Raw genomic sequence first — 13,206 nt, forward strand, 5'->3', positions numbered from 1 at the left:
CACGCGCACACACTGGCCACACGCGCACTCGCGCGCACATGCACACACACACACACACACACACACACACACACACACACACACACACACACACACACACACACACACACACACACACACACACACACACACACACACACACACACACGTAAAGTTGTATTTCATCATGAAAACAATCTACAGAGGTTGTGGAGTGTGAGGCGTTCATTCGGCCATCATTCAGGCGGGGTCCGGCTACAGGACCGCTCGTATAAGAGCTGCCGCTGGGCCGGGGAGCTGCCAGCATGAGTGATGTGGCCGGTCGCCTCTCAGTTACTACGCCATAACCCACTGACAGCAAGCAAACAGCGTAAAATCATAGTAAAAATGATAAAAACGTGATGTCAGCAAAGTCCCACCATGGTCGTAACTAATCAAATGAACAGAACTTTAAGGCACGGGGACATTGCTGAGAGGCCCTGCTCATGAAAATCACTTTTGTCTTATGTTTAAGATTTCTTACAAGTGGATATAAGGTTATGTCTGTTAATTACGAGTGGAGAGGAGTTGCGAGGCATGACATCAAAACATGAACTGTTGATAAAGTATTCAAACAATCAATCAAACTCTTGTGCCTCTATTATGGGCACCACCTCCTTTTTTGTGTAAAACAGGAACTCGGTCTGGCTTCTCTCCTTTCTTAGTCCACTTTCTCCCGGTTGCTTATTCCTAGTTCCTACTAACAACAACATTACACGTTTAAGGCAGTGGTGCTAACACTGTTAGATATATGATATATATCTAACATATATATATATATATACATATATATATATATATATATATATATATACATATATATATATATATATATACATATATATATATATATATATACATATATATATATATATATATACATATATATATATATATATATATATATATATATATATATATATATATATATATATATATATATATATATATATATATATATATATATATATATGAGATATTACAATATGGCTGACCATTATTATAACACCAAATCATTTGTTTTTGCTTTGCCTGGTGGCTCGGCTAGTTAGTGCACAGACATTGTGCTGCTCATGAGCCACAAGGACTCGAGTTTGAATCCAACTCCAGTCTTGCAGCATTGTGTGTCTCTCTGCTCTTGGTTTCCTGTCTTTCTTCACTCTCCTGTCTAAATAGAAATAAATGCTAATAAAGCCTGCCAGAAATGTTATAACTAAATAATAATAACTAATTAAAATAAAAAATAAAAAGTTGTGCCTGATCTGCCACTCAGTATGTATCACAGATGGCAGTGCAGAGGATTCTGGGAAGAAATTGCTTGAAACTCCTCTTTTTTTTATGTTTTGAAATTCCAAATGCAGCACAACTGGCCTTGTGAATCTATTTCGATCCGTTCAACTGAACAGTAAAAAAATAAACAAAAAAGTAAACACATCTTGGATGCCGACCTTCACCATCTCCTCCTGTCCAATAGGCGGTTTGTTCAACATTCAGCAAAGGATTTGGCAGTGAGGTTGGGTGGGCGGCTCAGCAGTAAGGTTGGGTGGGCGGCTCCACAGTGAGGTTGGGTGGGCGGCTCCACAGTGAGGTTGGGTGGGCGGCTCCACAGTGAGGTTGGGTGGGCGGCTCAGCCCAGTTTGATGCGCGTGTCCTCGCTGTAGAGGAGCACCTGCAGAAGGATGGCCACGTCCACCAGGATCTGCACAGAGCCACACACCCAGAACTGGGTGGGGCTGTCGTTCATCACAAAGTAGGCCGTCTTAAAGACGTCACCCAGTGTCCACAGCAGTACCATCTTCACACTAGAGAGAGAGAGAGAGAGAGAGAGAGAGAGAGAGAGAGAGAGAGAGACAGAGAGAGAGAGAGAGGGGGGGGGGATGAGAACAGTTATTAAATGTACAGTTTGTGAAACATTTTTTAAATGATTTGTTGTTGTCAGCGTTTATAAAACTCAGAGAGCATACGAATGTGACCAAATGAACCTGTAAGAATTCATTTGGTTACATTTGTACACTCTCTGAGTTAACCCATTAAGACCGGGAACTCATCTGTGTCATTTTTTTTATTTCTTTGGGCTATTAAAAAATTGCAGATATACAAGCTCATAGCCTGGCACCGAGTGCCACGCTATGAACTTGTAGATCTGCTAAAAACGGTGTTCTTTAAATTGTGTCTGAATAATCCCGTGAGGGATGGGCTGTGAAAGGCAGCCAGACACGAAAATAAAATCATTCATTCATTCATTCACCACTGCAAAGGCCCGGTCACCCTTGGTTGTGAGTCTGGTCTTAGGTATCTCACATGTTGCAGTGCATGCAGTAACTCAGAGATATAAAGTAGAGCCAGCCCGTGTAGCGCCTTATAGGTTAAGCCTGTGGGTACGAGTAAGTTGAACGTACGCAGGGGGCCTAGCAGGGGGCCCTAGCAGGGGGCCCTAGCAGGGGGCCTAACAAAGATCACAGAGATCAACAGATTAAGATACAACATTATGCTAAATGTGTGTTGCATATGTGCGTTTTGAAATTTAAACTGGGTCAGATAGGCTATTTCTCAGTAGACTTTCTAACTGCTTGTTCCTTGTGTTTTCAAGATGTAAAAGAAAGGCTATTTGTATTTGGTTAATTTGTCTACACTGCTATTTTAACAAAATACAATTAATTGGACTGTAAATATAATAGCAATGCTGTGCATGCAAAAAAGGCTGACTTTTGTTTTGTTCAAACTGTGAAAGTATTTTCATATAGCCCCCTTTGAAGAAAGTTTGGACGCCCCTGGTTCATGTGGTTAAGAATGCTTGACTAGTTTTAACCATTACAATTTGCAACAACAAAAAAGGAAAACAAAACAAAACAAAACAAAGCAAAACGAAAATACGTTTGAAAATTATGACCAGCAGGCTTGAAAGACCAATCCTCTACACAGAGATAGAGGTCTTATGGAGAGGTTTGATTTAGGCAGGGCTGAATTGGTTTGAATGAATATGCTATCCCCACAGGCACAAACAAAGGTTGAGCGGTTTCAGTGAATGGCTCTAGACCAGTGGTTTTCAACCTTTTTCATATCAAGGTCCATTATTTATTCGGCATTTGTGCCACGGACCACCAATTTATGAGATTTAGCCTCTCAGACCCAAGACTTGATATTATTTATGCAGAATATTTTGTCGTTGGGTGAGATTTTGTCCACAATTCCATGCTGTATTGATGTTGGTACCATTAGGAGAGATAACAGGCTAACGTTAAAAGAATAATTCTTCTACATTCTCTAATTGTGTGGACTTCTTGTAAATTAAGTCATGCAGATGTTTCACAATAATTTAACCCTTGAGAGCATAACATTTTACGCTCTCAAGAGTTAAAGATCCATAAGGGTCCATTTGGTTTCATTTTACACTCTGAAAAGTTAAAGATCTATAAGGGTCCATTTGGTTACCAACTCTCCATCATTTAGCTGGGGACCACCTGGATTCCCTATAAGGACCACTGGTGGTCCCCAGACCACTGGTGGTCCCCGGACCACTGGTTGACAACCACTGCTATAGACAATCCAATCTGTTTGGGGCGAAAGGCTAATCACACCACTAAGAATGACTGCCTTCTTGAACACCTTAAATCAATGATTACATCATGCAACACAGGTATAGCAGCACGCACACACAGTGACTTAATCAATACATATTATCTGCCATTGATCGCTGCCTCTTAAGTCGGGCATGATGAGGGTAATAATGCACAATTCCTACAAATATTAGCCTCCATAAACCCTCTGGATCAATCCACTAATATTGCATCGGATTAGAGGAGCACGTTCTCTGTTTGTCAGTCGACCTCCAGAGATGTGTAACCATGACAACGAGCACGCTATCACTGTGGTACCATGTCCCTAGTCATTGTACTGTAGGTCAAGGGTTCTCAAAGTGGGGTCCGGGGACCCCCAGAGATCCTTGAGGGGGTTCCAGGGGGTCCCCAGCAAAATGTGTTCATACAGCAAAATGTGTTCATCATTAAAAAAATGGCACGTGGAGGGACTAGGCTCTGTGGATGGCCTCCTGTCCGGGCCCCTCCTTCGTCTCACCAGCAGGACCTGAGCGTTGCACCAGACTCCCCCGCTCCAAACATTTCACTCCGGCGTGATGGTTTCTTGGGCCGTGGTGGTACTGCAGGCTCCACTTGCGGCTTGCCTGAAAGGCCCTCCTTAAAGGCCCCACCGTGTTTTTTTTTTGGACTTCTTCCTCACGGAAGACACAGGCTGGGGCGCCAACCCATACTGCTCCCGGGTGCCGTCTACATTCCGGCTGTCAACCGTCTCTCCGGTGGTCACCAGACTGTTCCTGGTTGTCAGTCTATTCCTATGAGCCACTATAAATAGAATAACTATAAAGAAAAAACATCACGTGGATGCACCTGGGACGTATCATCAGTGTTGTAGCCTGTCACAATAATTTTTAACCTCTTTATCCATATTTAATACGTTGGCTATTTAAAATATGTATATAAAAAATATATATATAATATATAGCAAATATACAAGCTCACAGTGTGTCACTTTGTGCTGCGCTGCAAGCTTGTACATGTTTTTGAACATTTTCGAAAAATCTTGAAAGTGTTCCCTGGCACGAAACATTTTCAGATGAGGGGTCTGTGGGCAAATATATAATTTATATCAATTTGGCACGAAGAAGTTTGAGAACTACTGCTGTAGGTTGGTTCTCAAAGTGGGGTCTGGAAACCCCCAGGGGTCCTTGAGGATGTTCCATGGCAGCACTGTATACAGTATCTGCTATTTTTGAATTGCCAAAGAAATCTAAAATGACAGAGATGCGTTCCCGGATTAAATGGGTTTCGTTAAGCCCTATTTCGAGCACTAAAAATGATTTCAGCCACATTTCTTCCCCCTGTAAACCTGTGATGTGACCATATAAAGCTGAGGTTGAGGCTGATATGTGAGCAGTGACAGCCTGTCAGCTTCATCATGGCCATGATGGACACCACCCTGCCAGCCTCTTCTTCACACATCCCTCCACTTTCATCTCCTATCACCATCCTTTTACCTTTCTCCTCCACCGCTCCGTCAGTCTTGCCCCCTCGCTGATTTATCACTTCAGTCACAGTATGTGTGCTCCTTTCCCCTCTCTATTCTAACTCTTCTTCTGTAACTGCAATGTTGATTCAGATTATTTCCCATTCTCTCCTCTCCTCTCCTCTCCTCTCCTCTCCTCTCCTCTCCTCTCCTCTCCTCTCCTCTTCTCTTCTCTTCTCTTCTCTTCTCTTCTCTTCTCTTCTCTTCTCTTCTCTTCTCCTCTCCTCTCCTCTCCTCTCCTCTCCCCTTCCCTCCCCTCTCCTCTGTCATGTCCTTGGGGCAGAGAATTCCCATAGTTATATATGCCCAGTGAGATTATTCACTGCATCAGAGCTGACTGAGCCCCTGGGGAAGTAGAGGGGCTATCAGTCATCTATCAGACATGAGGGTCACAGAGGGGTGTGTGTGTGTGTGTGTGTGTGTGTGTGTGTGTGTGTGTGTGTGTGTGTGTGTGTGTGTGTGTGTGTGTGTGTGTGTGTGTGTGTGTGTGTGTGTGTGTGTGTGTGTGTGTGTGAAAGGGGGATGTGAGAGAGAGAGAGAGAGAGAGAGAGAGAGAGAGAGAGAGAGAGAGAGAGAGAGAGAGAGAGAGAGAGAGAGACTCATCATCAGGCATAAAAGAGCGATTTAGGAACCTCATAAACCTGGCTTCTAAATCACTCCCTCACTAAATCACATTTAGGTGTCTCATGTTTGTAGATTGGGTCGGGTTCTGCCAAGTATATAGTGCCCGGTGCAAAAACATTTAGTGAGTGAGGCGTAAACCCTGCCTGCAGCAACATCTCTCATCTCTTTGTTACTGAGATACGACCAATGACGTCATTTTGAAAGTGACCTTGGTTGAGACCTTGACCGTTTCGACCCAGAAGTTAACCATCTCTTCTGGCCAATTGTCAAGGAAATCTGCCCGCCCATTTCCAATTTTGACCTTGACCGTCAACCGAAAAGTTAAACATCTTCGGCGACTGGATTCCCAATAGTCTAGTGGGAAGAAGGGGGTATCATGCACCGCCCCGGAAATAAACTTCTAAGCAGTGTTTCTAGATGCCGGGTACCTGTAGCTTGCTGATTATCCGTTTCTTGTTCCCCACACCAATGATGAAGTAGGTAGGTGTCCTGCATTGGCCAATTTATATTTTCCCAGTTTTTCACACAGGTATTCTCAACTTTGATTGGCTCCCACGGAGTTTCCCAGAGTAGTGTGGTTGGAAGTAATTGAGAGGTGTTAGTAGACACCTTTATGAACACATTGGTGAAGAAAGCTTTTGGTACGCAATTATTTTGCAGATGGCAAAAAAAAACTTATTATTATTATATAAAGCATTATTATTGGCATAACAATAATTGGTAAAGATGTTATTATATTGTAATGGCAGCACACCAGCATGCCAGGTACATGTGATCACTAGTTTCATTATGATGACATTTTATATATTATATTTTATAATATTTTGACCCTCAAAACATAGGTCTAAACACCTTATTTGTTCAGTTAAGTGCAATATTGGCTGATTTATAGTGAAAATGTATTATTCGATAATGGGGGCACTAATTCGCATATAAATATGGGACATTTTGATAACTTTTTAACTAATTATTTAGCAAATTATTTTGTAATTTTTTTTCCTAATCTAAACACTGATTAGAAGTAAAACGATAATGTTACCACCGTCCGCCACCAAATTAATACAATTTTCGCCAGAAAAAGACTGAATCAAATATGAGTGACTGACTATTGTAAACTATACAGAGAATATTGCAGAGAGAGTTTGTTTTGACCACTTAACACGGCAGCCATTCGGCTGCCGTGTTAAGTGGTCAGATGGGTGGGCTGTGTGCATTTTCAGAGCATGTTTATTTGTGTGCTACGATTAATGGTACTAATACCAAGTTCCTATTTATCGGTACAACAATAAAATTTCATTTAAGTTTTAAAGAAAATTTACCTTTTTTATTTACATTCATTTATATTATATTAACATTATACAATCGTCATATTTTGCCAATTAGTTGGGGGCCCACTTGCAATACCCTCACGGCCCACAGGTTGAGAATCACTGGACCAGAAAAGTGGTTACCAGGATGACACAGCCCTTTCTGCTGTTTCCCCTCCATTATTAAAGTGAAGGAAGATATAAACACAGGCTTATTCTCTATGGTAGGTGACCATGGCATAAGCGAGACGATGCACTCGGAAGGGTCCTGATATAGAAAAATAATGGCCTCGACAGAGGGAACATTGCGAGTTCACCTCCGCCGCATCCGTTATCTATATCGGGACACCAGGTCTTTAAGTGTTTTAGATATGGAGGCTCGCCTTTTTGGGGGTTGTTGGTACAAAAACATGAGGCAACTGATACCGCAGCAGCAGCAGCTGTAGAACTACAAAACCAGCTATAAAGTTCATTTACTCAAGTACTGTACTTACTGTAAGTAAAGTTTTGAGGTACTTTTACTTTACCGGAGTACTTTTACTTCTACTCCACTACATCTCAGAGGCAAATATTGTACTTTTACTCCACTACAATTATTTGAAAACTTTAGTTACTCGTTACTTTGCAGATATATATATATTACATTATAAAACTTACATTAACCACTTTAGCCCTATTTTATACTTAGGCTATTTCAAAATAGCCTATCTATAAGCTCACAACGCGTTGCACTGCGACGTGTTGTGAGCTTGTAGATCTGCTATTTTCAAACATGTTAGTACTTTTCCTTTTGGTACTTTAAGTACATTTTGATGCCAATACTTTTGTACTTTTACTCAAGTAAATTATGAATTCCGGACTTTCACTTGTAACAGAGTACTTCTACATTGCAGTATTGATACTTTTACTTAAGTAAAACATTTGAGAACTTTTTCCACCACTGGCTGTCGGGCAGAAGCCTCTTATCTCCATATTTCAACTTTTTAATGATTTTTTTAATACATTAATGCCCTACTTTGTTATTCTGCAGCGTCACACAAACGTTTTGGACGTAACAGTTTTTGGACATATGAGGTTTCCACCTGACAGCGAGAATATTCAACCCAAATCTATGCCCTTGAGCTGTGTAGCGGACATGCACACTGGCAGAGCTCCAGGGCTGCTGTGAGAGGTGCTACTGAGTGTCCTTTGTTTCATGACAGGTATGATGATAAGTCCGTACGGGGGACCTGCAGAGTACGGACTAATGAGCTGGTTATGCTAGGTTATGCCTAATTTAATGCTCTGTCACAGGGCGAAAATAGCAGGCCTACAAGCTCACATGTGAGCTTGTAGGTCTGTGATTGATACGCTGTTGTCTCCCCTGTGGGAACGCCTGTGGTCACAACAAGTTGTGACACAATACCGTCCTGACAGAGAGAAACTCAACAGTGTATTGAACTCAACACAAATATTACCATAGCTCGGTGGTTCTCGAACTTCGTCGGGTGTATTCCTCGTTGACAGCATTTTGACACGTGGCGCTTTTTTTTTAAGACCATGAGACATTTATTTAAATTGATTGAATATAATCCAGCACTGCAATTGTGGTGGATTCTCTATTCTCCACCAATATAAGGTGCACTGTTTAGGGCTGTCACTGTTTCAAGGAGATCAAGTTCAAATGAATTCCAACTGAAATGGAATTTGTTCAAATTAATTGGAATATTGATATTGAGGGTTGGTCAATGAAAAACAAGAGCCGCGCTGCCAGCTTGTATATCTGCTATTTTCGCCCTGCTATTCCCCCTTTTTTTTCTTGAAAACGTTTGGAAGATTTTAAAGCTCTTCTGGGGGTCCGTGGCTGCACCAAACATTTTCAGATGTGGTCCTTGGCACCAAAACGTTTGAGAACCATGCACTGATGTATAAAATACCCATTTTACTTGTCAGAGTCGATCGACTAAATATGGAGAAACAGGGATCACTGATGTCATCAGAAACCGACATCATGCTGATAACATGAGCTCATGCAATTGGAGTTCCATTGTACACGCTGCCACTTATATTGGCGCAGCGGCACAACGCTCAGCCAATCCGTGAAGCCGATGGGTTGGGTTGGCCGGTCAGGGAAGCCGATGCCTACCACCTCCCCCAAACACACAGAGATTCTATTCGGTGTGTCCTCCACAGCCCCGTGGGCAGACAGATATTCATGTTGTTTTTTTTGTTCTCGACAGTGTTAATTTTGTCGACTAAAACTATGACGAAAAATGTTCGTCAAATACCTTTTTTCACTGACGAAAACACAATAAAAACTAAGCTATGATGACTAAAACTAAGACTAAATATATTGTCAATTTAGCCAACAAATAACAACTAGAGTTCAGTCAGACAACTCTTAGATTGGATTAGAATATATATTTATTAGCAATATATATTTGCAAGCTTGAGCATGGTATAGAAAACAAGAGGAAGCATAGTTTGGCGTCAGGCCTCTGAATCCATTCATTCCCTGTAAGGATAACATTTTAATGAATGTTACATGCCAATTAGCATTTACAGGGAATGAATTAAACCCCCAAGGGGATCTAGAAACAGAGCCTACAGGTGGATGCCGGGGAGGCGGGTGGGATGACTTCATGGGCAGCAGCAGGTAAGCAGCGGTAGCAGGATCTCAGCAACAGCAGCAGCAGTAGCGACACACGTCAGCTCAGCAAGACAGGGCAGCCAGAGTGAGCAGGTAACAACGCAGTACCTATAACCACCCGATCAGGAGGAAAGTGCATGTGACTAGTCACCTGATCGGTTGCCCCAATCCCTTAAGTTGCCTGGCCTGAACTAGCTCCGTAAACTGCGCCTCATTTCAGTCAGACAACTCTTAGATTGGATTAGAATATATATTTATTAGCAATATATATTTGCAAGCTTGAGCATGGTATAGAAAACAAGAGGAAGCATAGTTTGGCGTCAGGCCTCTGAATCCATTCATTCCCTGTAAGGATAACATTTTAATGAATGTTACATGCCAATTAGCATTTACAGGGAATGAATTAAACCCCCAAAACAGCAAGAACCCCCAAAACGGCATGGGAGCACAGGGCCTGACGCCAGACCAACCATCTGTGAGAATGGTGGAGCTCCATGACCTGTTTCTTACTAACATGATAGTGTTCCTCACATTTAATTTTTTAAGTTTTAACTTAAACAAATGCAGCATGCAACCATGTGTTCAACAAGCCTGATGAATCCAGGTACCTGTTGATCCTGAAACCAGGAGTCCTAGACGGTATCCTAACACTACAGTGTCCACTGCTGTACCGCACCACGAGTAGGATTCGAAAAGGACATTCTATATTTATTTCTTTTTCAAAGAAATCTGCTATATATATATATATATATATATCGTATATATATAAATGAGGTCATCCTATGATGAATGATAACTATTGTTTATCATCCATAATAAATAAAGTGTACTGACTATGTGTGTAAAGACGTGCTATCTTTACTTAACATCTGAATCAGTACCCAACGATACCTGAGCAGCAATTACTAATAGACTGAGCTTGATATGATTAGCCTGACTACATAGCCATAGAAAAACTTTTTAGCGCTATAGGAATAAACCAACATTTTTTAGCACCATGACATCACCACTAAACTAAATCCCCAGCAATCCACCCGAGTTGTAATTAAAGCGTCAATAATACGCAAGCAGCATTTATTGAATTAGCGATAGAACAGCGTGAGCACTCATACTCATGAGCTTTTAGCCTGCAGAATGTCATCCTTATTAACCAATATCTACGTAAGCTTCTGAGGACCATCGCCCCAGAGATTTAAGAAAAGCAGAGACAAGCAGCGCTGTAGATGTAGCTGCATCAATACGGAGGATGGAGAAAGCCCGCAGCTTGAGCCGATCTCTCGCAGCTTGCAGTGAACCAGTTCAAGTTTAGGCCTACAGATGGAGAGACAAACACAACGTTATTGCAATTCTGGATTAGCCCGGCCATCCTATGACCAGTTTAACCCATTTTGGGTTCATGTTGCCATTTACCGTATAGCAACATGCATTTGTATTTTTTGAATACTATTTCAAAATTTCCAGAACTTAGTCAAAATTTAGAAGCGATTTTAGAATCGGCCTCGGTCTAAATTGGTTAAGCGCCCTGTGGCGCATATTAGCAATTAGCCTCATAGCAGTTGATGCAGAAAGAATACGGTATACAAGCTTAAATTATAGCTTGCAGAGCTTGACGCAGATTGTTAGACATGTGAATAATATTAACTAACGCCGATATCCCTCTCCATCCATAGCCTAATAGATTTAGCACGAAATGCCATCTGTTGCAAGTCTGGATCGGCCCAATAGAGCCAGACGCCAGAGGTTGGCAGAATTGATTTAGCAGAGTTTAGCAGCAAGGCTAGGCAGCTCAGTAGATGATGCAGCATAGGTGCCGAGAAGACATTGAGAAGCCCACATCTCAAGCACAGTAGATGATGCAGCATAGTGCTGAGAACATTGAGAAGCCCACATCTCAAGCAGCTCTCTCACGCTGCCTTGAGAGCTCACAGTGCCGCCAAGAGCGTAGGTAGCTCAACCTGGAATCTAGAACCAGAAGCAGAATTATTCTTGCAATTACCATGATAAGCCACCCTGGACGAGATGACGCCGTTATAGACCGCTGGGACAGGAATTTACTTCCTGAAGCCACTCACACATCCACGGTGAAGCGTGCGTGCTTCACTGTGGATGAGTGGGGACGCATGCTGCACGTCAATGCACGAGTGTGGCCTCAATCCTGACACAGTCAGTCGCACACCGCAAGCTGCTGGTTGCACTGCAACACTCGTCACCAGTGATGAACACACCGTGATGTGGTGCTAAAATATGCCGTGAGCATCCCACTCTGGCGGATACCGCAGCGCCTCTTATACGGGGACAAATACTTCCAGTCACCCAGCTTTTGATAAGCATGAGACAAGCAAAGCCCATCAACATAGTGTAACTATTGATAACAGGAGCAGCCAGGATCGGAGTCCCTCTTTTATCCGTCCTGCGAGATATGTCGCGGCGAAAAATATATATTTTATTTTATTTAATCGATGCGCACCAGCCAATCATGGACAAATGACTGATATCTTGACTCTACTGAAGCCCCACTATCTATCCTGTTGCAATAACTTTACTTCTGTAATCTTGATGCTCATAACATGACAACATCACTTGGCAGCCTACTTTTTATATACCATGTACCTCCCACATGGAAGCAAGCATGCAGTGTTTAGCTTGTGCTACGACAATCCAGAGCTATCTACATAAGTAAGCATGCTGAGTTTAGCTTGTGCTACAACCAATTTGATAGCTTTACGCATGGGAAGCAAAACATGCTGTGTTTAGCTTGTGCTACCAACAATCCAAGCTTCCACATGAGAAGCAAACATGCTGAATTATCTTTTGCTACGAACAATCCAAGCTTCCGCGTGGGAAGCAAACCATGCTATGCTAGCCTGTGTTACAAACAATCTAGAGCTATCCACGTAGCGAGCCTGCTGAGATAGCTTGTGCTAAGACAATTCGAGCTTCCACGTGGGAAGCAAACCATGCTATGCTAGCCTGTGCTACAAACAATCCAGAGCTATCCACGTAGCGAGCCTGCTGAGATAGCTTGTGCTAAGACAATTCGAGCTTCCATGTGGGAAGCAAACCATGCTATGCTAGCCTGAGCTACAAACAATCCAGAGCTATCCACGTAGCAAGGCATGCTGAGATAGCTTGTGCTAACAATTCGGCCTCCACGTTGGCAAAACATGCTGTGCTAGCCTGTGCTACAACACTCTAATCTTCCACATAGAAGCAAACATGCTGAGCTAGCCTGTGCTACAAACAATCTAAAGCTTCCACATAATAAGCAAAACAACTGAATTAGCTTGTGCTACGAACAATCCGAGCTCCCACGTGGGAAGCAAAACATGCTGTGCTAGCCTATGCTACAAACAATCCAGAGCTATCCACATAAGAAGTAACACATGCTGTGATAGCTTGTGCTAAACAATTTGCCTCCACATAGGCAAAACATGCTGTGCTAGCCTGTGCTACAACAATCTAATCTTCCACATAGAAGCAACATGCTGAGCTAGCCTGTGCTACAAACAATCTAAAGCTTCCACATCAGCAAACATGCTGTGCTTCGAC

The 13,206-nt window shown here is 42.4% G+C and overlaps 1 protein-coding gene across 2 annotated transcripts in view; it reads right to left on the bottom strand.

Moving 5' to 3' along the window:
• Positions 1-1,611: 1,611 nt before the first annotated feature.
• The window catches only part of LOC308092079 (solute carrier family 66 member 2), a 144,261-nt gene continuing 132,666 nt past the window's right edge, over positions 1,612-13,206 (bottom strand). For both annotated transcript variants that reach the window (XM_080437878.1, XM_080437879.1), the window contains exon 5: positions 1,612-1,820. In XM_080437878.1, the coding sequence (XP_080294004.1) occupies positions 1,646-1,820 (175 nt within the window). In that variant the 3' untranslated portion in view covers positions 1,612-1,645. The remainder of the gene's footprint in view (positions 1,821-13,206) is intronic.

This window comes from Gymnoscopelus braueri, assembly GCF_963280865.1.
Source record: "Gymnoscopelus braueri genome assembly, chromosome: 9".
Classification (NCBI taxonomy): Eukaryota; Metazoa; Chordata; class Actinopteri; order Myctophiformes; family Myctophidae; genus Gymnoscopelus; species Gymnoscopelus braueri.